The sequence below is a fragment of the Somniosus microcephalus genome, chromosome 1 (assembly GCF_052327205.1).
Source record: "Somniosus microcephalus isolate GS21.2 chromosome 1, FLI_Smic_1.0, whole genome shotgun sequence".
Classification (NCBI taxonomy): domain Eukaryota; kingdom Metazoa; phylum Chordata; class Chondrichthyes; order Squaliformes; family Somniosidae; genus Somniosus; species Somniosus microcephalus.
This window is the reverse complement of record NC_140987.1, coordinates 21615430-21641633: the sequence shown is the minus strand read 5'-3', so window position 1 is coordinate 21641633 and position 26204 is coordinate 21615430. Positions and strand designations below refer to the sequence as shown.

General features: G+C 46.9%; 1 protein-coding gene across 1 annotated transcript in view; it reads right to left on the bottom strand.

Annotated features, from left to right (window-relative positions):
- Window positions 1-6931: 6931 nt before the first annotated feature.
- Window positions 6932-26204, bottom strand: part of LOC147123982 (G protein-coupled receptor kinase 5-like) — a 160841-nt gene continuing 141568 nt past the window's right edge. The window contains exons 9-13 of the mRNA XM_086002705.1: window positions 21852-22060; window positions 20152-20289; window positions 13778-13915; window positions 11353-11484; window positions 6932-8735 (exon numbers count right to left, since the gene is read on the bottom strand). Coding sequence (XP_085858831.1) covers window positions 8679-8735; window positions 11353-11484; window positions 13778-13915; window positions 20152-20289; window positions 21852-22060 — 674 coding nt within the window. The 3' untranslated portion in view covers window positions 6932-8678. The remainder of the gene's footprint in view (window positions 8736-11352; window positions 11485-13777; window positions 13916-20151; window positions 20290-21851; window positions 22061-26204) is intronic.

The window sequence follows — 26204 nt, the reverse complement described above, 5'->3', positions numbered from 1 at the left end:
TTAGCCTTTTTGATTATTTTCTGTACCTGTTCATGACATTTTAATGACCTATGTACATCCACTGTTTTTAGCCTTTCACCATTTAGAAAGTATCCTGTTCCATCCTTTTTAGGTCCAAAGTGATGACCTCACATTTGCTTACATTGAAATCCATTCGCCACAGTTTTGCCTATTCTCTTTATCAATATCCCTTTGTAATTTTATGCTTTCATCTACACTGCCTACAATGCTGCCTATGTTTGTGTCATTGGCAAATTTGGATATGACTTTCTAAGTCGTTAATAAATATTGTGAATAGTTGAGGCCCCAACACAGATCCCTGCGGGACAACACTAGTCACATCCTGCCAATTTGAGTACCTGCCCATTACCCCTACTCTCTGTCTCCTGCCGCTCAGCCAATTTCCTAACCAGGTCAATAATTTCCCCTCAATTCCGTGGGCTTCTATCTTAGTTAACTGTCTCTTATGTGGGACTTTATCAAATGCCTTCTGGAAGTTCATATAAATAACATCCATAGACATTCCCCTGTCCACTACTTTAGTCACCTCTTCAAAAAATTCGATCAGGTTTGTCAGGCATGACCTACCTCTCACAAATCCATGCTAGCTTTCTCTCATCAACTGAAATTTTTTGAGGTGTTCAGTCACCCTATCCTTAATTATAGACTCTAGCAATTTCCCGACAACAGATGTTAGGCGAGCTGGTCTATAATTCCCTGGTTTCCCTCTCGCCATTCTTAAATAGCGGAGTGACATGCACAACATTCCAATCTAAAGGAACAGTTCCTGAATCGCGAGAACTTTGGAAGATTATAGTTAGGGCATCTGAAATGTGCTCACCTACTTCCTTTTAAAACCCTGGGATGGAAACCATCTGGTCCTGGGGATTTGTCACTCTTTAGTGCCATTATTTTCTTCAATACTGTTATTTTACTTGTGTTAATTTTATTGAGTCCCTGTCCCCAATTCAATATGTTTCCTTGGGATTTCCAGCATGCTATCCTCCTCTACTGTAGTGTGGAGATGCTGGAGTTGGACTGGGGTGGACAAATGTAAGAAGTCACACAACACCAGGTTATAGTCCAACAGCTTTATTTGAAATCACAAGCTTTCGGAGCGAAGGAGCAGCGCTCCGAAAGCTTGTGATTTCAAATAAAGCTGTTGGACTATAACCTGGTGTTGTGTGACTTCTTACATTCCTCTACTGTAAATACTGACAAAGTAATTATTCAACCTGTCTGCCATTTCCTTATCATCGACAATATCATGGCTTTCAGTTTTTATGGGGCCACCATTGCTCCTGACTACCCTCTTTTTCCTAATGTAATTGTAAAAATTCTTCATATTGATTGATATCCCTTACAAGTTTCTTTTCATAATCCCTTTTTGTAGCTCTTACTATGTTTTGTGACCCTTTGCTGTTCTTTGTATCTTTCCCATTTGCCAGGATCGGTGCTATTTTTTGCATTTTTGTCTGCTTTTTCTTTTAGTTTTATGCTGTCCCTCACCCCTTTAGTCGTCCATAGCTGGGGTTTTTGGTAAGTAGCGCTCTTGCCCCTCAGGGGTATAAACTGGTTCTGTATCACCTTTAAATACTTTTTAAACATCTCTCACTGATCATCTGTTGTTTTACCCATTAACAGATTTATACCATCCAGTTTTCGATCATCAAAATAACTGGTTGGTTCAAAACCAGACACTTTAACTGATAACAGTTATGGTTCAGTATGATTGCGTGTTGCAGGCTAATGAAATTTGTTCCATTCTGGTCACTGAAGCACAAGGTGAAAGATCCAATCCCTCAGAATAGTGCGTAGAAGGACGATTAGGATTAGATGACTGAGTTAAGAAAAACTTGGACTCCACAGCTTGAAGGGAGGTGAATAAGAGGCTTTAAGAACATAAGAAATAGGAGCAGGAGTTGGCCACTCGGGCCTTTGAGTTTGATCCGCCATTCAATAAGGCTGATCTTCTCCCTCAACTCTACCTTCCCGTCCGATCCCCATATGCCTCGATTCCCTTAGTACAGGAAACTTTGGTTTATCCGGAGGTTGTATGTCCGGAATACTCGATCTAACGGCAAAAATCAGGAGCCGTTTTCTATAAGTTTTTTTAGTTCTCGTTCTTTTTTTTCCCCAGTCAGACACTGCAAGGTCTGTAGCTATAATAACAGCTTCAGCTAGAGACGCTTGCAGCTGCAGCCGACTCTTTAGAAGCTGTTGCTAAGCAACAGTGTTTGTTGTCAGATACGGAGATGAAAACCTCCGTATGCTTCAACATTAACTTTGTATGTCTGGCAGTTTTGATAGATCGGCAACACGCCGGTCCCGTATATCACAAAGTTTCCTGTATCCAAAAATCCATCGATCTCTGTCTAGAATATACTCAACGACTGAGCTTCCGCAACCTTCTGGGGTGGAGAATTCACAACGTGAAGAAATTTCTCATCTCAATCCTAAATCCGCATCCCGAGACTGTGACCCCCTAGGTTCCAGACTCCCCAGCTATGGGAAACATCCTCCCAGCATCTACCCTGTCAATCCCTGGAAGAATTTTATATGTTTCAATGAGGTATACAGTCATAACTGTTTAGTTCCAACTCATTTAATTGCAATTCCCGTTCTTAAGCAACCTTTTTGATTGTCCTTTTTTTTTGCTCTATACTGCCTATTGTGAAATACTCGTCTACCTGCTGCCCTTCAGCGACATCATCCGAAAACATGACGTCAGGCCCCATATGTACGCTGGAGACACCCAGCTCTATGTCACCACCACCTCTCTTGACTGTCCCAACGGAATCTGTTGTCAGACTGCTTGTCCAACATCCAGTCCTGGATTAGACAAAGGCCTAGAAATTCAGTTGTTTGCGCCAGCCGCTAGCGCCTTAGGAGGAGATGTGGGGCGCTAGGCGGCTAGCGGCCGGGCGCAGCGCGATCTGCGCCTCTCCCCAACTTCAGTAAAGATTTAGCGGCGGCGCAAAGCCTTTGCGCGCTCAGCTGCGCGCGCAGATCCTGACGTCATTTCATCGTGCAACGCCCTTTGTGCGCCCCGAACCGGAAATTCAGTGGCGCCGCCCTTCTTTGCGCCTGGCGCCCCCAGCGACTGGTAGAGGGGAACGGTTCCCAGTCGTTGCGGGGCGCGCTATTTAAAGGGGACTCCTCCTGCAGTATAAGTGGCAGCCATTTTGTGCCAATCCCTCTGTGTGAGAGACGGATATTTGGAGAGACGGATATTTGGAGAGAGACAAAGGCAGAGAGCTTTCTGCTTTGACTCAGCGCTTGCACAGGTACTTGTGGCTTCAGGCCAGAGCTTTGCACTTGGATTTCACTTTCAGTGCCATAGCCTTGAGTCGCCACATATAATGGGGGCTGCAATGGGTGGAAACATTGGCTTTCTGCATTGCATTCAAAGGGATCAGAGACGCCGTGAGAGAGTGCCAGTTATGGCCAGACGGAGATTGGCCAACAGGCGTCGGCAAAGGAGGCCTTACCCACGCAGGGTATACCGCCAGCAGTTCTCATATCTGAACATGTCTGAGGAGCAGTGTGTTCGCAGGATGCGATTCAGAAGGGAGGTGGTCACTGAGATCTGCAGCCACAGTTGAGGAGCAGGACATCTCTGGTCAGTGGCAGTGAAGGTGACGGTGGCTCTCAACTTCGATGCCACTGGCTCCTTCCAATCCGCTACTGGGGACATTGCCAACATCTCCCAGTTCGCGGTACATTGCTGCATCTGCCAGGTGAACAATGCCCTTTTCAGAAGGAGACGTCAGTACATCTCCTTCCCCATGACCCTGGACAAGCAGCAAGAGCGTGCAATCGGCTTTGGAAGAATAGCGGGCTTCCCCATGGTTGAGGGCGTAGAACTGATGAATCAGCAATGGTCAGGCCTTGCTTCAGGGCTGCAGTGTGCAGGGCATGGCAGCCAAACAAGTCGACCCTTCCCCTTTAAGAGCTGACCGGCGCCAGCGTGTCTGCCTTCGAGCAACTCGCCGCACCTGCGCTGCGCCTGTCCTCGGTGTTAGCGCCCCGGATCGCCGGCTTAGCGCCTAATGATAGTCGTGCATCGCCTGCTTTAGCGCAGCAGCAACCTCTTGGGGCGATGCCACTGAATATCGGCGAAGGTGGCGCGAAGTTGCGCCGGGTGCAAACTTTAGTGGCCGCCTGGCTGTAGCGCCCCAAACGTGGCAATACTGAATTTCTAGGCCAAAGTTTCTTAGAATGAAATATCGGGAAGACTCTGTTCCCTAGCCACCGACTCCATCCCTCTCCCCTGTCTGAGGCTGAACCAGACCGCTCGCAACGTCAGTGTCCTAATGGACCCTGAGCTGAGGTTCCAACCCCATATACACTCCATCGACAAGACTGCCTACTTCCACCTCCGTAACATCGCCCGTCTCTGCCCTTGCCTCGGCTCATCTGCTGCTGAAACCCTCACCTATGCCTTTGTTGCCTCCAGATTCGGTTATTCCAAAACTCTCCTGGCGGACCTCCCGTCTTCCACCCTCCACAAACTTAAGTTCATCCAAAACTCTGCTGCCCGTATCCTAACTCGCACCAAGTCCCATTCACCCATCGCCAATGTTCCCCCCCCCACCCAATTTTTTTAGGGGGTGCACATTCCCTTTAGCGGGCAGCGCAGCCCAGTCGCAGAATTTCAGTTGGAAAAGCCGGTCCTGGGCTGGCTATGCAGCTTAGAGGGAACGTTGCCCATCACCCCTGTGCTCGCTGACCTATATTGGCTCCTGGTCTGGCAACGCCTCGATTTAAAAATTCTCAACCTGGTGTCCAAATCCCTGTATACCTCACCCCTCCCCATCTCTACGGAGAGGGAGTAGATCAGTTATCTGTCACTTCAGGACAACAGGACCCTGCTCCTAACCCAGTCGAGGTACCCAGTGTCACGGTGTATGTACTTACTTGCAGCTTGTACTAGAGTAGGTGTCATTGTATTAATATCCAGCTATGAATGCAAGGCTTAATTAAGTACGACTTTGGACTAATAAAGTTATATACCGACCTAAAATGTCTCGAGTTTCTTGAATCAATTAACACGCCATCTGGTGCACTCAACAGCATCATGCATTGGAGAGAATGGCCTTGTTGGGCTGAATGGCCTTTTTCTGTTCCATAGTTTCTCATGTTCCTACCCACTGAACCGTCAGAAATTACCCTCCAGTAAGCCAGAAACAATGTGCGCGCTAAACTCCCATCAGCAGCGTTTATAGTGACGTATTCGGTGTAGAACTATCCATTTTGAATAAATACTACAGACGAAGAAAGACGGGAGAAAGGTGGGCTTTTAATCTTTATGATGACTGAGAAGGGAATAAAATATATTACATAGAATGTACAACACAGAAACAGGCCAAACTGGCCTATGCTGGTTTTTATGCGCCACACGAGCCTCCTCCCACCTTGCTTCACCTCACCCCATCTGTATAAACTTCTATTCCTTTCTCCCTCATGTACTTAAATGCATCTCTGCACTTTGCCTCAACTACTTCCTGTGGTAGCGAGTTCCACATTCTAACCACTCTCTGGGTAAAGAAGTTTCTCCTGAATTCCCGATTGGATTTATTAGTGACTATCTTTTATTTATAACCCCCAGTTTTGGTCTCCCCTACATCTACCCTATCGAACCGCTTCATAATTTTAAAGACCTCTGTTAGGTCACCCCCTCAGCCTTCTCTTTTCTAGAGAAAAGAGCCCCAGCCGGTTCAGTCTTTCCTGATAGTTATAACCACCTGAGAATTCCTATTTATTTAAAAAAAGGGTATGGAAAAGAGAAATCACCAAGCACTATTGGTAAGCATGCAATGAAAGTAGGTCAAGGAGGCATAGGTTAAAACCGGTGAGAGGCACATCTGGGGCCAATGTCAGGAGGTATCTCGACAGAGAGAGAGTAGTTATAGAATCATAGAATGGTTACAGCACAGAAGGAGGCCATTCGGCCCGTCGAGCCCGTGCCGGCTCTCTGCAAGAGCACTTCAGCTAGTCCCACTCCCCCACCCTTTCCTTGTAGCACTGCAAATCTTTCTCCTTCAGGTACTTATCCAATTCCCTTTTGAAAGCCACGATCGAATCTGCCTCCACCACCCTTTCAGGCAGTGCATTCCAGATCCTAACCACTCGCTGGGTAAAAAAGTTTTTCCTCATGTCGCCTTTGGTTCTTTTGCCAATCACCTTAAATCTGTGTCACAGAAACAGAATCACAGAAACCCCACAGTGCAGATAGAGGCCATTTCGGCCCATCGAGCCTGCACCGACACATATCCCACCCAATTCCCCGCAACCCCTACACCAACATATCCCACCCTATCCCCGTAACCCCACGTATTTAATCCCCCTAACACTAAGGGTCAATTTATCATAGCCAATCAACCTAACCCGCACATCTTTGGACTGTGGGAGGAAACCGGAGCACCCGGAGAAAACCCACGCAAACACGGGGAGAATGTGCAAACTCCACACAGACAGTCACCCGAGGCCGGATTCGAACCCGGGTCCCTGGCGCTGTGAGGCAACAGTGCTAACCACTGAGTCTGGGTCTCGGCCCTTCCACCAATGGGAACAGTTTCTATCTACTCTGTCCGGACCCCTCATGATTTTGAGCATCTCTATCAATTCTCCTCTCAACCTTCTCTGCGCCAAGACTTGGAATGAACGGCAGATAGGATAATGGAGGCAAAACAAACTCAGATCATTTGAAGAATAGTTGGATTGTCGGAGAGGATGGGAAGCCGATAGATCCTTCTCAATCAATGAGCCAATAGGGACCGGACCACCTTCCCCATCCGTATGCATCACGTGAGAGATGGGAATACCACTGAGCGGGAGAATTCCAGGAGGACGAGAGCGAATGAGCTAACGCACCTTCATGAGGACTCGTCTTGGGGAACGCTTCATTCACAAACACGAGACAATGGAACTGTATACAAATGGCAGTATTTATTAATTTAAAATGCTCCAACATAATAAAAAATAAACCCAGTGACACTAGGCAAGAACCTTTAAGATTCCCAGTTTAGGAAGGATATACACACACTGGATTAAAAAAACACGACTTATATTAGCACAAAACCGGTCACTAAGTGTAATGGAATTAGACCTGTTCAACATGAGATTCTGATATCTAGGCACACAGAGATGCCTTATCGATAACAAGTTTGCAGATACAATAACCACATGCTTTTTTTGTCTTAACTACAACTGGAAAATCTGTGTTGAGAACAGGCAACATCTAAAAAATAAAAATGGCACTTAGTGCAAGACATTGAAACCACAAAAGTCCAATATTACGGAATAGAGAGATCATCAACTTAAATCCTTCACAGCTTTTAGGAAAGGAATCGTAGGTAAAATACCCAACACAAAAAGAAAATATATCGTTTGTTTTAAAAAAAAGTTTGGTACGGATGAATCTGACGTCGTCAGAACCTCGGGTTTATAGATAAGGTAATACGGGAATGTTTCCACAGATATGAGGTTATAAAGCTTTCAATGCATTAACCAGGGCCACTGGTTCACGTTGGTTGAATTAGTCAAATTCTGCTTTTATCGCGTGGGAGTCTGGGATTTTTAAACTGGGGTTATGGAGGAAATCACGTTATGCGACTCGGCTCATTTACAGAACAAGGCCAAACCAATTAATGATGACCCGAGTGAGTCAAATTCGATTTTATTACATGGGATGGGATCATCACTGGGGTGCCGGGGAAGAGGGGGGTGGGTTGGGGAGGAGTCGCATTCGGTCAGTTTGGAATGAAGAGACATTGAATGTGCCAGATTCTGTTTTCCCTTGCATGGCATTATTTGGTGTGTCGGGGGTTGAATTCCGTCCTGTTTTCCGTGCAGACTGTAACTCAGTGGCCTTAGTTACGATCCATTTTAATGATAAACGTTAGGCCTATGAACACAGCAACAAGGGTCCAAATTCCAACAAAAACATACAGAATTCACAATATTTGCACTTGAGGTGTGGCGTTTACCTGGACCACAAGGTGCGATTCCAGGCCACACACACTCACACATATATATAATTATACACACACACACTTATATAATTATATACACATGCGCGTGTACACACACGTGTATAATTATACACACACAATACACACGTATATAATTATATATACACATGCACGCACGATTACACATGATTATACACGCGTATATAATTACACACGCATATATAATTATACACGTGTATATAATTACACACACACACACACACTCACTCTGTGGTACACGCATCAGCAAGCACCTAGACAGCAAGTGCATGTGTGCATAGGCCTCACTTTACTGAAACAAAATCCAGCCAAGTCACTCTTGAATCACGATTTGCAAATAGCGTGCCACATTTACATTGCTGTGCTTCTTCTGTTTTTAAAAAAATAATTCAAAATAAACTTTTAAATAGATAATTCCAAAGTCATTCCTGCTAAAATTAATGTGTGCATTCAAGTGGTACTTAATATATGGCTTTTTGTACAACTTTAGTGAAAATATACATCTAGGACATAATTCAAGTACAAATGTACAAAATATGTAAACTCATACAGCAGTTATTTTTTGTTGAAATATAATACATTTTAATACATGTTCCCAGTTTAACCTGAAATCTATCAGTTTTCTCTTTTATTTTCCAAGGTAATTTCTGGTTGCCGTAGCAACTACTGAATCCTTGAAGGGTTGTCTTCATCATCACTGAAGCTGCTTTTGAAACAGACCTGGAGCAAGAGAATGGTGAACGAAATGAGAAAAACCACACACATTAGTTATTGAAACTGTGCACAGTTCTGGTCTCCTTAGCTAAGGAAGGATATACTTGCCTTCGAGGGAAGTGCAACGAAGGTTCACCAGACTGATTCCTGGGGTGGGGGGGGGGGGGGGAAGTGTCCAAGGAGGAGAGATTGAGTAGATTGGGCCTATATTCTCTGGAGTTTAGAAGAATGAGAGGTGATCTCATTGAAATGTATAAAATTCTTAGAGGGCTTGACAGGGTAGATTGATAAAACAATTAATCCCATGTTTCAGGATTTTATCCAACTTTTCTTTTGTTTTTTTTTCTTTCCAGCCAGTTCAACCTCTGCGACTTTTGTTGTACAACCTAGTCGCACACGAGAACCAAAGAACTTAAATTTTGTCTGTATCCAGACAGGATACCTGGTTGGGGAGGCTCGAACCAGGGGGTCACACAGTCTCAGGATAAGGGCCATTCTGGACTGAGCCGAGGAGGAATTTCTTCACTCAGAGGGTGGTGAATCTTTGGAATTCTCTACCCCAGAGGGCTGTGGATGCCCAGTCGTTGAGTGTATTCAAGACTGAGATCGATAGATTTTTTGGACACCAAAGGAAACGAGGGATATGGGGATAGTGCGGGGAAAGTGAAGATGAGGTCGAAGATCAGCCATGATCTTATTGAATGGGGGACTTCAGGATGATTTGGACAGGTTGGGTGATTGGGCAGAAGCATGGCAGATGCAATATAACGTGGATAAATGTGAGGTTATCCACTTTGGTGTCAAAAACAGGAAGGCAGATTATCTGAATGGCAATAGATTGGAAGAAGGGGAAGTGTAATGAGACCTGGGTGTCCTTGTGCACCAGTCGCTGAAGGTAAGCATGCAGGTGCAGCAGGCGGTTAAGGCGGCAAATGGTATGTTGGCCTTCGTAGCGAGAGGGTTTGAGTACAGGAACAAGGATGTCTTGCTGCAGTTGTACAGGGCCTTGGTGAGACCGCACCTTGAGTGTTGTGTGCAGTTTTGGTTGCCTTATCTGAGGAAGGATGTTCTTGCTATGGAAGGAGTTCAGCAAAGATTCACCAGGCTGATACCTGGGATGGCAGGAATGACGTATGAGGAGAGATTGGGTCGATTGGGCTTATACTCGCTGGAGTTTAGAAGAATGAGAGGGGATCTCATTGAAACTTATAAAATTCTAACAGGACTGGACAGACTAGATGCAGGAAGGATGTTCCCGATGGCCGGGGAGTCCAGAACCAGGGGTCACAGTCTAAGGATAAGGGGTAAGCCATTTAGGACAGAGATGAGGAGGAATTTCTTCACCCAGAGAGTGGTGAACCTGTGGAATTCTCTACCACAGAAGGCAGTAGAGGCCAATTCATTAAATATATTCAAGAAGGAGTTAGATATATTTCTTAAGGCTAAAGGGATCAAGGGATATGGAGAGAAGGCAGGGACAGGGTACTGAATTCGGATGATCAGCCATGATCTCATTAAGTGGCAGAACAGGCTCGAAGGGCCGAATGGCCTACTCCTGCTCCTATCTTCTATGTTTCTATGACTGTTGTAATGTAGGAAACACGGCAGCTGATTCATGCACACAGCAAGATCCCACAATCAGCAATTAGATAATGGCCAGATAATCTGTTTTTTTTTAGGGATACTGGTTGAGGGATAAATATTGACCAGGACGCTGGGGAGAACTTCCCCTGCTCACCTTCGAATAGTGGCCCTGGGATCTTTTACATCCACCAGAGAGCGCAGACGGGGCCTCGGTTTAACGTCTCATCCAAAAGACGGCACCTCCGACAGAGCAGAGAAGGCTGAGGGGGGACCTGATTGAGGTGTACAAAATTATGAGGGGCATAGATAGGGTAGATAGAAAGGAACTTTTTCCCTTCGTAGAGGGGTCAATAACAAGGGGGCATAGATTCAAGATAAGGGGCAGGAGGTTTAGAGGGGATTTGAGGAAGAACTTTTTCACCCAGAGGGTGGTTGGAATCTGGAACTCACTGCCTGAAAGGGTGGTAGAGGCAGGAACCCTCACAACATTCAAGAAGCATTTAGATGAGCACTTGAAACGCCATAGCATACAAGGCTACGGACCAAATGCTGGAAAATGGGATTAGAATAGACAGGGCTTGATGGCCGGTGCAGACACGATGGGCCAAAGGGTCCCTTTCTGTGCTGTATAACTCTATGACAGTGCAGCACTCCCTCACTGGGAGTGTCAGCCTAGATTTTTGAGCTCAAGTCTCTGGAGTGGGACTTGAACCCACAACCTTCTGACTCAGAGGAGAGTGTGCTACCACACTGAGCCACTGAACTGCACGAAAAAGACAGCCCGCTTAATAAGTTTTAAGCGGCGCCATTGCGATTGACTTCTATAGTGATGACAGATGATTAGCGCCATTTCCCCGATATAGGCGGCTGTCCGGGGATAAGCACGTACGGTGTAAGCGGTGGGGACTGCACAAGAGAGGTGCCAGAGGACCGTACCTCAGAAGTGGATTCAGCACCTTCAGGGATGATGAAAAAGTTGGGTGAGGAAAATGGGGGTGGTGGGGGGTGGAAATCCATGAGATGGTTAAAAGTGGCTTACCTCACGTCTGCAAAGCCTATGCCACAGGCCTCGTTTCGGAGGTGGATCGGGCTGGCTGCTGTCCAGGTCTGGTGATAACGTCCCATCACTCCCATAGGTATTTACTTCTTTAAAACATTCTGTATCAATCATCTGCAGTACAATTTAAAAAAAATCCAATTAAATGAACAAATTGGCATTTTTTTTTGTTATTCATTCTCGGAATAAGGGTGTCGCTGGCAAGGCCAGCATTTATTGCCCATCCCTAGTTGCCCTGAGACGGTGGTGGTGGGACATCTCCTGCTGATACAATTGAGTGGCTCGGCCACTTTCAGAGGCCAGTTAAGAGTCAACCATGTCTGTATGGGATTAGAGTCACATATAGACCAGACCGGGTAAGGACGACAGGTTTCCGTCCCTCAATGAAAATAGTGAACCGGATGGGTCTTTACGACAATCTAACAACTTAATGGCCATTTTTACTGATACCAGCTCTTTATTTCCAGATACTTTAAAAAAAAAAACTGAATTCAAAATTCTCAAATTACCGTGGTGAGACTTGAACATGCTTTCTCTGGATCATTAGTAAAGACCTCTGGATTACTAATACGGTAATTCAGTAGTCCAACACCGCCTTCAGTCACCTGAGGAAGAGAGTATTTGAAGACCAGGACCTCAAACCCAGCACCAAGCTCATGGTCTACAGAGCAGCAGTGATACCCGCCCTGCTGTATGCCTCAGAGACATGGACCATGTACAGCAGGCACCTCAAAGCACTGGAGAAGTACCACCAACGCTGCCTCCGCAAGATCCTGCAAATCCATTGGCAGGACAGGCACATCAAAGTCAGTGTTCTTGCTCAGGCCAACATCCCCAGCAACAAAGCTTTGACCATGCTCGATCAGCTCCGATGGACGGGTCACATCGTCCGCATGCCCGTTACGAGACTCCCAAAACAAGCGCTCTACTCGGAGCTCCGACACGGCAAGAGAGCCCCAGGTGGGCAGAGGAAAGGCTTCAAGGACACCCTCAAAGCCTCCTTGAAAAAGTGCAACATCCCCACCGACACCTGGGAATCCCTGGCCCAAGACCGTACAAAGTGGAGCAGAAGCATCCGGGAAGGCGCCGAATACCTCGAGCCGGGAGCAAGCGGAAGCCAAGCGCAAACATTGGAAGGAGCGCACGTCAACCCAAGCACCCCACCCACCCGCCCCTTCAACCACCGTCTGCCCCACCTGTGACAGAGACTGTAGGTCCCACGTTGGACTCATCAGTCACCTGAGAACTCAATTTAATGTGGAAGCAAGTCATCTTCGGTTCCGAGGGACTGCCTAAGAAGAAGACTAATGCAGTAATTCCTGACATCATAAAATATATCACATCGGAACATAGTAGAGAGCTTGTTTGGAAAATGTAGTAACTGCTATATAAGCAAAGTCCTGCAGCCAATCTGTATCAAAGACATCCCATAAATAGCCATGAGATAACATCATACAGCACAGAAGGAGGCCATTCAGCCCATCGTGCCTGTGCCGACTCTATGAAAGAGCAATCTGTAGTGTCCGTGTGTTGATAGAGACACTGGAGACAGGAGTTGGTTCATAGGTGTTTACTAAGCAAAGTCTGGAGGGGTACTAACGGATATAACACAATATACAGGCTTATATAGCCAGAGTGGCCATTACCGGCATTACAGCACACATGGGGCTCTTAAAGGCACATACACTACACGATCCAATTAGTCGCACACCCCCTGCTGATTCCCCCATTGCCCTGTAAATTTATCCTTTTCACGTATTTATCCAATTTCCCTTTTGAATGTTACTATTGAATCTGCTTCCACCACCCTTTCAGGCAGTGCATTCCAGATCACAACAACTCGCTGCATAAAAAAATGTCACCCCTGGATCTTTTGCCAATTACCTTAAATCTGTCCTCTGGTTACTGACCCTCCTGCCAGTGAAAACCGTTCCTTCCTATCTACTCTATCAAAACCCCTCATAATTTCAAACACCTCTATTAAATCTCCCCAGAACCTTCTCTGCTCTAAGGAGAACAACCCCAGCTTCTCCAGTCTATCCTGAAGTCCCTCATCGCGGGTACCATTCTAGTAAATCTCCTCCGGCCCCTCTCCCAAGGCCTTGACATCCTGCCTAAAGTGTGGTGCCCAGAATTGAACACAAGCGGAGGCCGAACCAATGTTTTATAAAGGTTTAGCATAACTTCCTAGTTGTGACGGGATCTCTCTGAACCGTTGGAACAGGCAGACGGGGCCAGGATATATAGACTAATCCAAAAAAAGAGCACGGCCCTCAATATTAGTTCACAGCCACGCACAACGAGAATCAATTCCTGCCATTCGTATTTTTGACATCTGACTTCTGATAGCAAGAGTCCTCCCGTGTATTAAGTGGAACGCTGAGCGTCTGCGTACAAGTTACGTTACCTCGTTTTGCCAAGGAATGGAGACGCTACCCGTGACGAACTTGGAGTAGAAGTCGTCATCTGTCGGATCCAGGTTTACCCCTTTGACTGTGGAGAACTGCTCAATGTCCAGGACGTCTTTACAGTAAACTGCTCTGGGCTGCAAAACAAACAAAAAAAGATGCATTTCTACAGCACCTTTCACGACCTCAGGACGTCCCAAAGCGCTTTACAGCCAATGAAGTACTTTTTCATGCACTGACAATTCACTGCATAAAGTAATCAAGACTTATCACCCTCCCTCTTCTAAGTTTGAGGTTATGGTTTCCTGTACAATTTGTGACCACATTAAATACATTGATGCTTGTCTATAGGATTTTGAATACTTCTATAAAATGACCCCTGAACCTTTTCTTCAGAGTTAATATTCCCAAATTCTGAGTACTCTGCTCATAACTCAGCTTCCTTCATTGTCACTGGGTCAAAACCCTGGATCTCCCTCCCTAACAGCACTGTGGGAGCACCTTCACCACACGGACTGCAGCGGTTCAAGAAGGTGGCTCACCACCACCTTCTCGAGGGCAATAAATGTGTTGTGTCTCTCCAGGATGTGGAGCAGTGTGTTGTGTCTCTCCGGGATGTGGAGCAGTGTGTTGTGTCTCTCCAGGATGTGGAGCAGTGTGTTGTGTCTCTCCAGGATGTGGAGCAGTGTGTTGTGTCTCTCCAGGATGTGGAGCAGTGTGTTGTGTCTCTCCGGGATGTGGAGCAGTGTGTTGTGTCTCTCCGGGATGTGGAGCAGTGTGTTGTGTCTCTCCAGGATGTGGAGCAGTGTGTTGTGTCTCTCCAGGATGTGGAGCAGTGTGTTGTGTCTCTCCAGGATGTGGAGCAGTGTGTTGTGTCTCTCCAGGATGTGGAGCAGTGTGTTGTGTCTCTCCAGGATGTGGAGCAGTGTGTTGTGTCTCTCCAGGATGTGGAGCAGTGTGTTGTCTCTCCAGGATGTGGAGCAGTGTGTTGTCTCTCCAGGATGTGGAGCAGTGTGTTGTCTCTCCAGGATGTGGAGCAGTGTGTTGTGTCTCTCCAGGATGTGGAGCAGTGTGTTGTGTCTCTCCAGGATGTGGAGCAGTGTGTTGTGTCTCTCCAGGATGTGGAGCAGTGTGTTGTGTCTCCAGGATGTGGAGCAGTGTGTTGTGTCTCTCCGGGATGTGGAGCAGTGTGTTGTGTCTCTCCGGGATGTGGAGCAGTGTGTTGTGTCTCTCCGGGATGTGGAGCAGTGTGTTGTGTCTCTCCGGGATGTGGAGCAGTGTGTTGTGTCTCTCCGGGATGTGGAGCAGTGTGTTGTGTCTCTCCGGGATGTGGAGCAGTGTGTTGTGTCTCTCCGGGATGTGGAGCAGTGTGTTGTGTCTCTCCGGGATGTGGAGCAGTGTGTTGTGTCTCTCCGGGATGTGGAGCAGTGTGTTGTGTCTCCAGGATGTGGAGCAGTGTGTTGTGTCTCTCCAGGACGTGGAGCAGTGTGTTGTGTCTCTCCAGGATGTGGAGCAGTGTGTTGTGTCTCCAGGATGTGGAGCAGTGTGTTGTGTCTCCAGGATGTGGAGCAGTGTGTTGTGTCTCTCCAGGATGTGGAACAGTGTGTTGTCTCTCCAGGATGTGGAGCAGTGTGTTGTGTCTCCAGGATGTGGAGCAGTGTGTTGTCTCTCCAGGATGTGGAGCAGTGTGTTGTGTCTCCAGGATGTGGAGCAGTGTGTTGTGTCTCTCCAGGATGTGGAGCAGTGTGTTGTGTCTCCAGGATGTGGAGCAGTGTGTTGTGTCTCCAGGATGTGGAGCAGTGTGTTGTGTCTCCAGGATGTGGAGCAGTGTGTTGTCTCTCCAGGATGTGGAGCAGTGTGTTGTCTCTCCAGGATGTGGAGCAGTGTGTCGTGTCTCTCCAGGACGTGGAGCAGTGTGTTGTGTCTCTCCAGGATGTGGAGCAGTGTGTTGTGTCTCCAGGATGTGGAGCAGTGTGTTGTGTCTCCAGGATGTGGAGCAGTGTGTTGTGTCTCCAGGATGTGGAGCAGTGTGTTGTGTCTCCAGGATGTGGAGCAGTGTGTTGTCTCTCCAGGATGTGGAGCAGTGTGTTGTCTCTCCAGGATGTGGAGCAGTGTGTTGTGTCTCTCCAGGATGTGGAGCAGTGTGTTGTCTCTCCAGGATGTGGAGCAGTGTGTTGTGTCTCTCCAGGATGTGGAGCAGTGTGTTGTCTCTCCAGGATGTGGAGCAGTGTGTTGTCTCTCCAGGATGTGGAGCAGTGTGTTGTGTCTCTCCAGGATGTGGAGCAGTGTGTTGTGTCTCTCCAGGATGTGGAGCAGTGTGTTGTGTCTCTCCAGGATGTGGAGCAGTGTGTTGTGTCTCTCCGGGATGTGGAGCAGTGTGTTGTGTCTCTCCGGGATGTGGAGCAGTGTGTTGTGTCTCTCCGGGATGTGGAGCAGTGTGTTGTGTCTCTCCGGGATGTGGAGCAGTGTGTTGTGTCTCTCCGGGATGTGGAGCAGTGTGTTGTGTCTCTCCGGGATGTGGAGCAGTGTGTTGTGTCTCTCCGGGATGTGGAGCAGTGTGTTGTGTCTCCAGGATGTGGAGCAGTGTGTTGTGTCTCTCCAGGACGTGGAGCAGTGTGTTGTGTCTCTCCAGGATGTGGAGCAGTGTGTTGTGTCTCCAGGATGTGGAGCAGTGTGTTGTGTCTCCAGGATGTGGAGCAGTGTGTTGTGTCTCTCCAGGATGTGGAACAGTGTGTTGTCTCTCCAGGATGTGGAGCAGTGTGTTGTGTCTCCAGGATGTGGAGCAGTGTGTTGTCTCTCCAGGATGTGGAGCAGTGTGTTGTGTCTCCAGGATGTGGAGCAGTGTGTTGTGTCTCTCCAGGATGTGGAGCAGTGTGTTGTGTCTCCAGGATGTGGAGCAGTGTGTTGTGTCTCCAGGATGTGGAGCAGTGTGTTGTGTCTCCAGGATGTGGAGCAGTGTGTTGTCTCTCCAGGATGTGGAGCAGTGTGTTGTCTCTCCAGGATGTGGAGCAGTGTGTTGTCTCTCCAGGATGTGGAGCAGTGTGTTGTGTCTCTCCAGGATGTGGAGCAGTGTGTTGTGTCTCCAGGATGTGGAGCAGTGTGTTGTGTCTCCAGGATGTGGAGCAGTGTGTTGTCTCTCCAGGATGTGGAGCAGTGTGTTGTCTCTCCAGGATGTGGAGCAGTGTGTTGTGTCTCTCCAGGATGTGGAGCAGTGTGTTGTGTCTCTCCAGGATGTGGAGCAGTGTGTTGTGTCTCTCCAGGATGTGGAGCAGTGTGTTGTCTCTCCAGGATGTGGAGCAGTGTGTTGTGTCTCCAGGATGTGGAGCAGTGTGTTGTCTCTCCAGGATGTGGAGCAGTGTGTTGTGTCTCTCCAGGATGTGGAGCAGTGTGTTGTGTCTCTCCAGGATGTGGAGCAGTGTGTTGTGTCTCTCCAGGATGTGGAGCAGTGTGTTGTGTCTCTCCAGGATGTGGAGCAGTGTGTTGTGTCTCTCCAGGATGTGGAGCAGTGTGTTGTGTCTCTCCAGGATGTGGAGCAGTGTGTTGTGTCTCCAGGACGTGGAGCATTAACTGGTCCCCAATTCTGACGAAAGGTCATTGACCTGAAACATTAACTCCGTTTCTCTCTTCACAAACGCTGCCTGACCTGCTGAGTATCTCCAGCATTTTCTGTTTTTATTTCAGATTTCCAGCATCTGCAGTATTTTCTTTTTGTATAAGTACTTTTGAAGTGTAGTCACTGTTGTAAGGTAGGAAACGTTTCAGCTATTGGAGCACAGCAAGATCCCACAAACAGCAATGAAATGCTTGATGATGATGCAGTTAAGGAGACGCTAGATGAACATACATGGGGGAAAGGAATAGAGGGGTGTGATGATAGGGTGGGAGTGTAAACACCAGCATCGACCTGTTGGGCCACATGGCCTGTTTCTGTGCTGTACATTCTATGTAATAATCTGTTTTTGTTAGGTTGATTGAGGGATAAATATTGGTCAGGACACCGGGGAGAACTCCCCTGCTCTTCTTCAAATAGTGCCGTGGGGTCTTTGACGCCCACCTGAGAGGGCAGACAGCAAAACAATAAATCAGCAAGTGGGGTAAGAGCTACCAAGGCAGTCCACGTTATAGAATCATAGAATGGTTACTGCACAGTAGGAGGCCATTTGGCCTGTCGAGCCCGTGCCGGCTCTCTGCCAGAGCATTTCAGCTAGTCCCACTCCCCTGCCTTTTCCCCGTAGCCCTACAAATTGTTTTCCTTCAGGTGCTTATCCAATTCCCTTTTGAAAGTCACGACTGAATCTGCCTCCTCCACCCTTTCAGGCAGCGCATTCTAGATCCTAACCACTCGCTGTGTAAAAAAGTTTTTCCTCACGTCGCCTTTGGTTCTTTTTCCAATCACCTTAAATCTGTGTCCTCTGGTTCTCGACCCTTCCGCCAAAGGGAACAGTTTCTCTCTCTCTACTCTGTCCAGACCCCTCATGATTTTGAACACCTCTATCAAATCTCCTCTCAACCTTCTCTGCTCCAAGGAGAACAACCCCAGCTTCTCCAGTCTATCCACGTAACTGAAGTCCCTCATCCCTGGAATCATTCTCGTAAATCTTTTCTACACCCTCTCTGAGGCCTTCACATTCTTCCTAAAGTGCGGTGCCCAGAATTGGACACAATACTCCAGTTGAGGCTGAACCAGTGTTTCATAAAAGTTCATCATAACTTCCTTGCTTTTGTACTCAATTCAATTCGCTTTATTGGCATGACAAGTTACATCTTATGTTGCCAAAGCATCGGAAAACATTCATGTTTGTTCACAAAAATACAGATCTATCCATACAGTGTATAAACAGATATATCCCTGAGTGTATAAATATATACTTTCATATAATTTATATATACTCTTTTCTTATATTTACTGGTTGTCCCTCTGTTTATGGCAAGCTGTAACATAGTGTGCCGCTAGTGTTATGCAATTTCTCTCTTCCCCTAGTAGGTATGGGAGTTTTTGGTCGTCATTCAAATTTCTGAATTCCGGGCATATATTTGTGAATTTTGGGTAGAAATTCTCCCTTATGCCCTGATATTTTCTACAAGCTGTGAGGAAGTGCATCTCTGTCTCCACCACTCCCTGACTGCAGTGAGAGCATATCCTGTCCTCTCTTGGTAGCCGGGTCTGTCTGTGTCTACCTTTTTCGATCGCCAGGTTATGTTCACTAAGTCTGTACATTGTCAAAGTTTTTCTCAGTTTGCTATCCTTTACCATGGTCAGGTAATCAGCCATGTGGAATTGTCTGTTTAGGGCCAAGTAGCAATTGAGTTTGCTTTGGGTTTTTGTTGTTTCTGCCCAATATGACAGATATTAAGCCCAGTATCATATATGCTTTTTAACTGCTTTCCCAACCTGCTCTTCCACCTTCAACGATTTCTGCACATATACCCCCAGGTCTCTCTGTTCATGCACCCCCTTTAGAATTGTACCCTTTAGTTTATATTGCCTCTCCTCATTCTTCCTGTGCATCACTTCACACTTTTCTGCGTTAAATTTCATCTGCCACGTGTCCACCCATTCCACCAGCTTGTCTATGTTTTCTTGAAGTCTATCACTCTCCTCCTCACTGTTCACTATATTTCCAAGTTTTGTCTCATCTGCAAATTTTGAAATTGTGCCCTGTACAGCCACATCCAAGTCATTAATATATATCAAGAAAAGCAGTGGTCCTAGTACCCACCCTGGGGAACACCACTGTATACCTTCCTCCAGTCCGAAAAACAACCGTTCACCATTACTCTCTGTTTCCTGTCACTTAGCCAATTTCATATCCGTGCTGCCACTGTCCCTTTTATTCCATGGGCTTCAACTTTGCTGGCAAGCCTATTATGTGGCACTTTATCAAATGCTTTTTGGAAATCCATGTACACCACGTCAACCACATTACCCTCATCAACCCTCTCTGCTACCTCATCAAAATATTCAATAAGTTAGTTAAACACGATTTGCCTTTTAACAAATCTGTGCTGGCTTTCCTTAATTAATCCACCAAGTAATTTTGTCCCTGATTCTAAAAGCTTCCCCACTACCGAGGTTAAACTGACTGGACTGTAGTTGCTGGGTTTATCTTCTAATTAAGTGAATTAACATTACACCTCTCCACCTTTCTCCCCCGCCCCCCCCACCACCCATTGCCTCGCCTTTCCCAAACTAAAGAGTCAAAGTTTGACTGTTTCACTTCAGTCTAAATAAGAAATTTACAGATCAGCACGGAGTTAGATCGATATTTAAGCCGCACCAAAAATTGCACGGGTAAACTTGCAGCTTTTTTTTGGGGGGGGGGGTGGAAAAGAGAGGGGGGGGGCAATACTCAAAACCGTTTTATGCACTCACATCTGGAACAAAAGGAGGGTCCCACATGTTCGCCTCAAGCCTCTTGAAGTTGATGTGTCGAAATATAGGATGCTGCTTCACCTCACCAGCTCCTCCGCCTCGGCAGCCCAACCGTTCCTTTGGATCTTTGGTCAGTAACTGCAAATGGCCACCGAGACACAAAACATAATGCAGTCAATTTTAATCATGCACTGAAATTATTAACAACCCATTAGCGCGTGCCTACATGAAGAGATTACATTAACCTAATGCTCAAAACATTTCATACCAAATCAATAAAAAAGCAATTTCAATCCAAAGGTCTTCCGCCGTTCAACGAGATCATGGCTGATCAGCTACCTAACTGCATATTGGCCCCTAAATCGGTGAATGCCTTTGGTTAACAGAAAGCTATCAATCTCAGATTTAAAATATAAAATTTGCCCTAGCATCATTTGCCGTTTGTGGAACAGAGTTCCAAGTTTCTACCACCCTTTCTGTGTAGAAGTGTTTCCTAACTTCTCTTTTGAAAGGACTGGTTCAGCGAAGGTTCACCAGGCTGATACCTGGGACGGCAGGAATGACGTATGAGGAGAGATTGGGTCGATTGGGCTTGCACTCGCTGCAGTTTAGAAGAATGAGAGGGGATCTCATTGAAACTTATAAAATTCTAACAGGACTAGACAGACTAGATGCAGGAAGGATGTTCCCGATGGTGGGGGAGTCCAGAACCAGGGGTCACAGTCTAAGGATAAGGGGTAAGCCATTTAGGACAGAGATGAGGAGGAATTTCTTCACCCAGAGAGTGGTGAACCTGTGGAATTCTCTACCACAGAAGGCAGTAGAGGCCAATACATTAAATATATTCAAGAAGGAGTTGGATATATTTCTTAAGCCTAAAGGGATCAAGGAGTATGGGGAGAAAGCAGGGACCGGGTACTGAATTTAGATGATCAGCCATGATCGCATTGAAAGGCGAAGCAGGCTCGAGGGGCCGAATGGCCTACTCCTGCTCCTATCTTCTATGTTTCTATGTTTCATAAACACCATGCCAAGACAGTTTGCGTTAGCTAAAATTTATTTTTAAATTAAAATTTGCTTCCCTTCATCTCGAGTTTTATCTTTAACAACAACAACTTGCATTTATATAGCACCTTTAACGTAGTAAAACGTCCACAGGAGCGATTATCAGACAAAACTCGACACCGAGCCGCATAAGAAGATATTAGAACAAGTGGTCACAGAGGTAGGTTTTAAGGAGCGTTTTAAAAGGAAGAGAGAGAGGCGGAGAGGTTTAGGGAGGGAATTCCAGAGCCTAGGCAGCTGAAGGCACGGCCGTCAATGGTGGAGCGATGAAAATCGGGGACGCGCAAGAGGCCAGAATTGGAGCAGCGCGGAGATCTCGGCGGGCCGGAGGAGGTTACAGAGATAGGGAGGGGCGAGGCCATGGAGGGATTTGAAAACGATGATGATGAGAATTTTAAATCTGAGTTTCTCATTTGCCTCGCTCCAAGCCCATGCAGTGCGCCCCCTGTGGGCCAGCAGAAACTGACACAAGCTGTTGTTGTGCGGAGCCTGTGCCCCAAGCCCAAGCCCCCTCCCGCCTACCCGTGGCTATTCCAGCCTTCCAGCCAATTGACAATATCATGGGTGGGGTTACCAGAGGGCAGACAGATGGGTGGCTTTACAATAAACCTTTCAACAAAACCAGACTTACTCACCATGCTACAGATGGAACTTGTCTCCTCCGAGAACTTTTCAGAATAATCCTCCCTATCCTCTTTCACTCGTCGGTCAACCTCGTCCCGCTTCACCTTCTCTTTACGCTTTCGAAAAGGTGACTGGCCCCGAATCATCTCGTAGATCAGGCAGCCGAGTCCCCACCAATCAGGGCTAAAGGAATAACGGTCATTGTTGATAACCTCCGGAGCTTAAAAAACCAAACACAACGGAGAATTACATAGAATTCACAGCACAGCAACAGGCCATTCGGCCCAACTGGCCTGTGCCGGTGTTAATGCTCCACATGAGCCTCCTCCCACCCGACTCAAAATGTCAAGCCGTGGCTTAGTTGGTAGCGCTCTCGCCTCGGAGTCTGAAGGTCTTGGGTTGAAGTCCCACTCCAGAGACTTGAGCACGTAACCCAGGCTGACACGCCCAGTGCAGTGCTGAGGGAGTGCTGCACTGTCCGAGGGGCCGTCTTTCGGATGAGATGTTAAACCGAGGCCCTGTCTGCCCTCTCAGGTGGATGTAAAAGATCCCATGCCACTATTTCGAAGAAAACGGGGAATTATAGACCGGTAAGCCTGACATCGGTAGTGGGGAAAATGCTAGAGTCCATTATAAAAGATGTAATAGCAGAGCACTTGGAAAACAGTGACCGGATCGGACAAAGTCAACATGGATTTACAAAAGGTAAATCGTGCTTGACTAATCTACTGGAATTTTTTGAGGATGTAACTGGTAGAATAGATAATGGAGAACCAGTGGATGTGGTGTACTTGGACTTTCAGAAGGCTTTCGATAAGGTCCCGCATAAGAGATTAGCGTGTAAAGGCACACGGGATTGGGGGCAAGGTATTGACTTGGATAGAGAACTGGTTGGCAGACAGGAAGCAAAGAGTTGGAATAAACGGGTCTTTTTCCGAGTGGCAGGCAGTGACTAGTGGGGTACCACAGGGATCGGTCCTAGGACCCCAGCTATTCACAATATATATTAATGATCTAGACGAGGGAATTAGATGTAATATCTCCAAGTTTGCAGATGACACAAAGCTGGGTGGGCGTGTGTGCTGTGAGGAGGATGCCGAGAAACTCCAGTATGATTTGGACAGGTTGAGTGATTGGGCAGATGCATGGCAGATGCAGTATAATGTGGATAAATGCGAGGTTATCCACTTTGGTGGCAAAAACAGGAAGGCAGAATATTATCTGAACGGCAATAGATTGGGAGAAGGGGAAGTGCAACGAGACCTGGGTGTCCTGTGCACCAGTCGCTGAAGGAAAGCATGCAGTTGCAGCAGGCGGTTAAGAAGGCAAATGGTATGTTGGCCTTCGTAGCGAGAGGGTTTGAGTACAGGAACAAAGATGTCTTGCTGCAGTTGTACAGGGCCTTGGTGAGACCACACCTTGAGTATTGTGTGCAGTTTTGGTCGCCTTATCTGAGGAAGGATGTTCTTGCCATGGAGGGAGTGCAGCGAAGATTCACCAGACTGATTCCTGGGATGGCAGGAATGACGTATGAGGAGAGATTGGGGCGATTGCTGGAGTTTAGAAGAATGAGAGGGGATCTCATTGAAACTTATAAAATTCTAACAGGACTAGACAGACTAGATGCAGGAAGGATGTTGCCGATGGTTGGGGAGTCCAGAACCAGGGGTCACAGTCTAAGGATAAGGGGTAAGCCATTTAGGACTGAGATGAGGAGGAATTTCTTCACCCAGAGAGTGGTGAACCTGTGGAATTCTCTACCACAGAAGGCAGTTGAGACCAATTCATTAAATATATTCAAGAAGGGGTTAGATATATTTCTTAAGACTAAAGGGATCAAGGGATATGGGAAGAAGGCAGGGGCAGGGTACTGAATTTGGATGATCAGCCATGATCTCATTAAATGGCGGAACAGGCTCGAGGGGCCGAATGGCCTACTCCTGCTCCTATCTTCTATGTTTCTATGTAAGAGCAGGGGAGTTCTTCCTGGTGTCCTGGGCCCAATATTAATCCCTCGACCAACATCACTAAAACAGATTATCTGGTCATCATCACACTGCTGTTTGTGGGAGCTTGCTATGTGCAAATTGGCTGCGTTTCCTGCATTACAACAGTGACTAAAGTTCAAAAACGACTTCATTGGCTGTAAAGTGCTTTGGGACGTCCTGAGGTCATGAAAGACGCTACAGAAATGCAAGTCTTTCTTTCTCACTCTGACCAAAGTTGACAGAACTGCTGCACGTCATCTCCCCGCCCATTGTATACCAAGCAGACGCAAACCTTGGTGCGCTGTTTCTGGCACTCCCTCCACCACCACTCTGCCTCTGTAGCTCAGTGGGTAAGGGCACCACTCATTGTGGTACTGAGCTACCCTGACCAGGAGACCTCCCCCCCCCGCCCCCCCACCCCACCCCACCCAAGGATCATTCCCCGATCTGAGCCAATCTCAATCCGGGGGGGGGGAACTTATAGGAGCTACAGTGTTCCTAGTTTAGGGAGAGGAAAGTCAGACAGGATTCTAGGGTTACCAGAATAATACCCGGACTCCAAGGGTTAAATTACGAGGAGAGATTACACAAACTAGGATTGTATTCCCTGGAAATTAGAAGGTTTAAGGGGCGATCTGATCAAAGTTTTCAAGACATGGAATTTAATACAGAGAAGGATGTGATGTGATGCATTTTGGCAGAAGGAACAGGGAGAGGCAATATACACTTAATGGCACAGTTTTAAAGAGTGTGCAGGGACAGAGGGACCTGGGAGTTAATGTGCATAGGTCCCTGAAAGTGGCAGGACATAGAGAGAGTGGTTAACAAAGCATATGGGATCTTGGGCTTCATAAATAGAGGTATTGAGTACAAAAGTAGAGAAGTTATGCTGAACCTTTATAAAGCGCTGGTTAGGCCACAACTGGAGTATTGCGTCTAGTTCTGGTCACCACACTTTAGGAAGGATGTGAAGGCCCTTGAGAGGGTGCAGAGGAGATTTACCAGAATGGTTCCGGGGATGGGGGATCTTAGCTACAAGGACAGGTTGGAGAAGCTGGATTTGTTTTCATTACAGCGAAGGAGGTTGAGGGGTGATTTGATAGAGGTGTACAAGATTATGACGGGTTTGGATAGGCTAGACAGGGAAAGGCTGTTCCCACTAGTTGCTGGTACAAGGACTAGGGGACACAGATTTAAGGTTTTGGGCAAGAGATACAGGGGGAGACGTGAGGAAAAACTTTTTTACGCAGCGAGTGGTGATGACCTGGAACTCGCTGCCGACGGAAGTGGTGGAAGCGGAGACACTCAATGTTTTCAAGGGGAGACTGGATAGGCACTTGAGGGAAATAAACTTGCAGGGCTACGGGGATAGAGCAGGGGAATGGGACTGACTGGATTGCTCTGCAGAGAGCCGGCACGGACTCGATGGGCCGAATGGCCTCTTTCTGTGCCGTTATGACTATTTTAAGGGGAACAGATAGGGTAGATAGAGAGAAAGTATTTCCGCTGTTTGGGGATTCTAGGACTAGGGGGCATAGTCTAAAAATTAGAGCCAGACCTTTCAGGAGTGAAATTAGGAAACACTTCTACACACAAAGGGTGGCAGAAGTTTGGAACTCTCTTCCGCAAACAGCAATCGATGCTAGATCAATTGTTCATTTTAAATCTGAGATTGATAGATTTTTGTTAACTAAAAGGTATTAAGGGATATGGGCCAAAGACGGGTAGGTGGAGTTAGGTCGCAGATCAGCCGTGATCTCATTGAATGGCGGAACAGGCTCAAGGGGCTGCCTGCTATCCCCCTCTCCTGGTCTCTGTCCAGCCACCGCTGCTGTAAAGTGTGGGGACTTTGCCTGGGCCCGCGCATGATCGATGGTGATGGGCACCGGAGGGCAATGGAGCCGTACCCCAGTGAAGGTAGAGAACAGAGGGTAGAAAATATACATCTTTTTTGCAGAAAGTAATTTTAAATATATTCTATTCCATGTGAACAGATCAACAATTGTACATCCAAAAATAAAAACATTTGTTTCATTTCACAATTGGTAAACGATGCAGGGAAGATGGAAGAAATGGAAAGGAAAAGCATCAATTAAACAGAAATAAACACCAATACAAAAGCAAAATACTGGAAATCTGAAATAAAAACAGAAAATGCTGGAAATCCCCAGCACATCAGGCAGCACCTGTGGAGAGAGAAACAGAGTTAACGTTTCAGTGGAACAGGTTTTTAAGCAAGTGCAGGGAAAGGGGGGAGAAGAACAAAAGGAACGGTCTGTGATAGGGTGGGAGGCAGGAGAGATTCAGAGACAAAAGGGATGATGGTGCGAGGCAACAGGTGATGGTAATGGGACAAGTTAAGAAACAAAAGGTGAC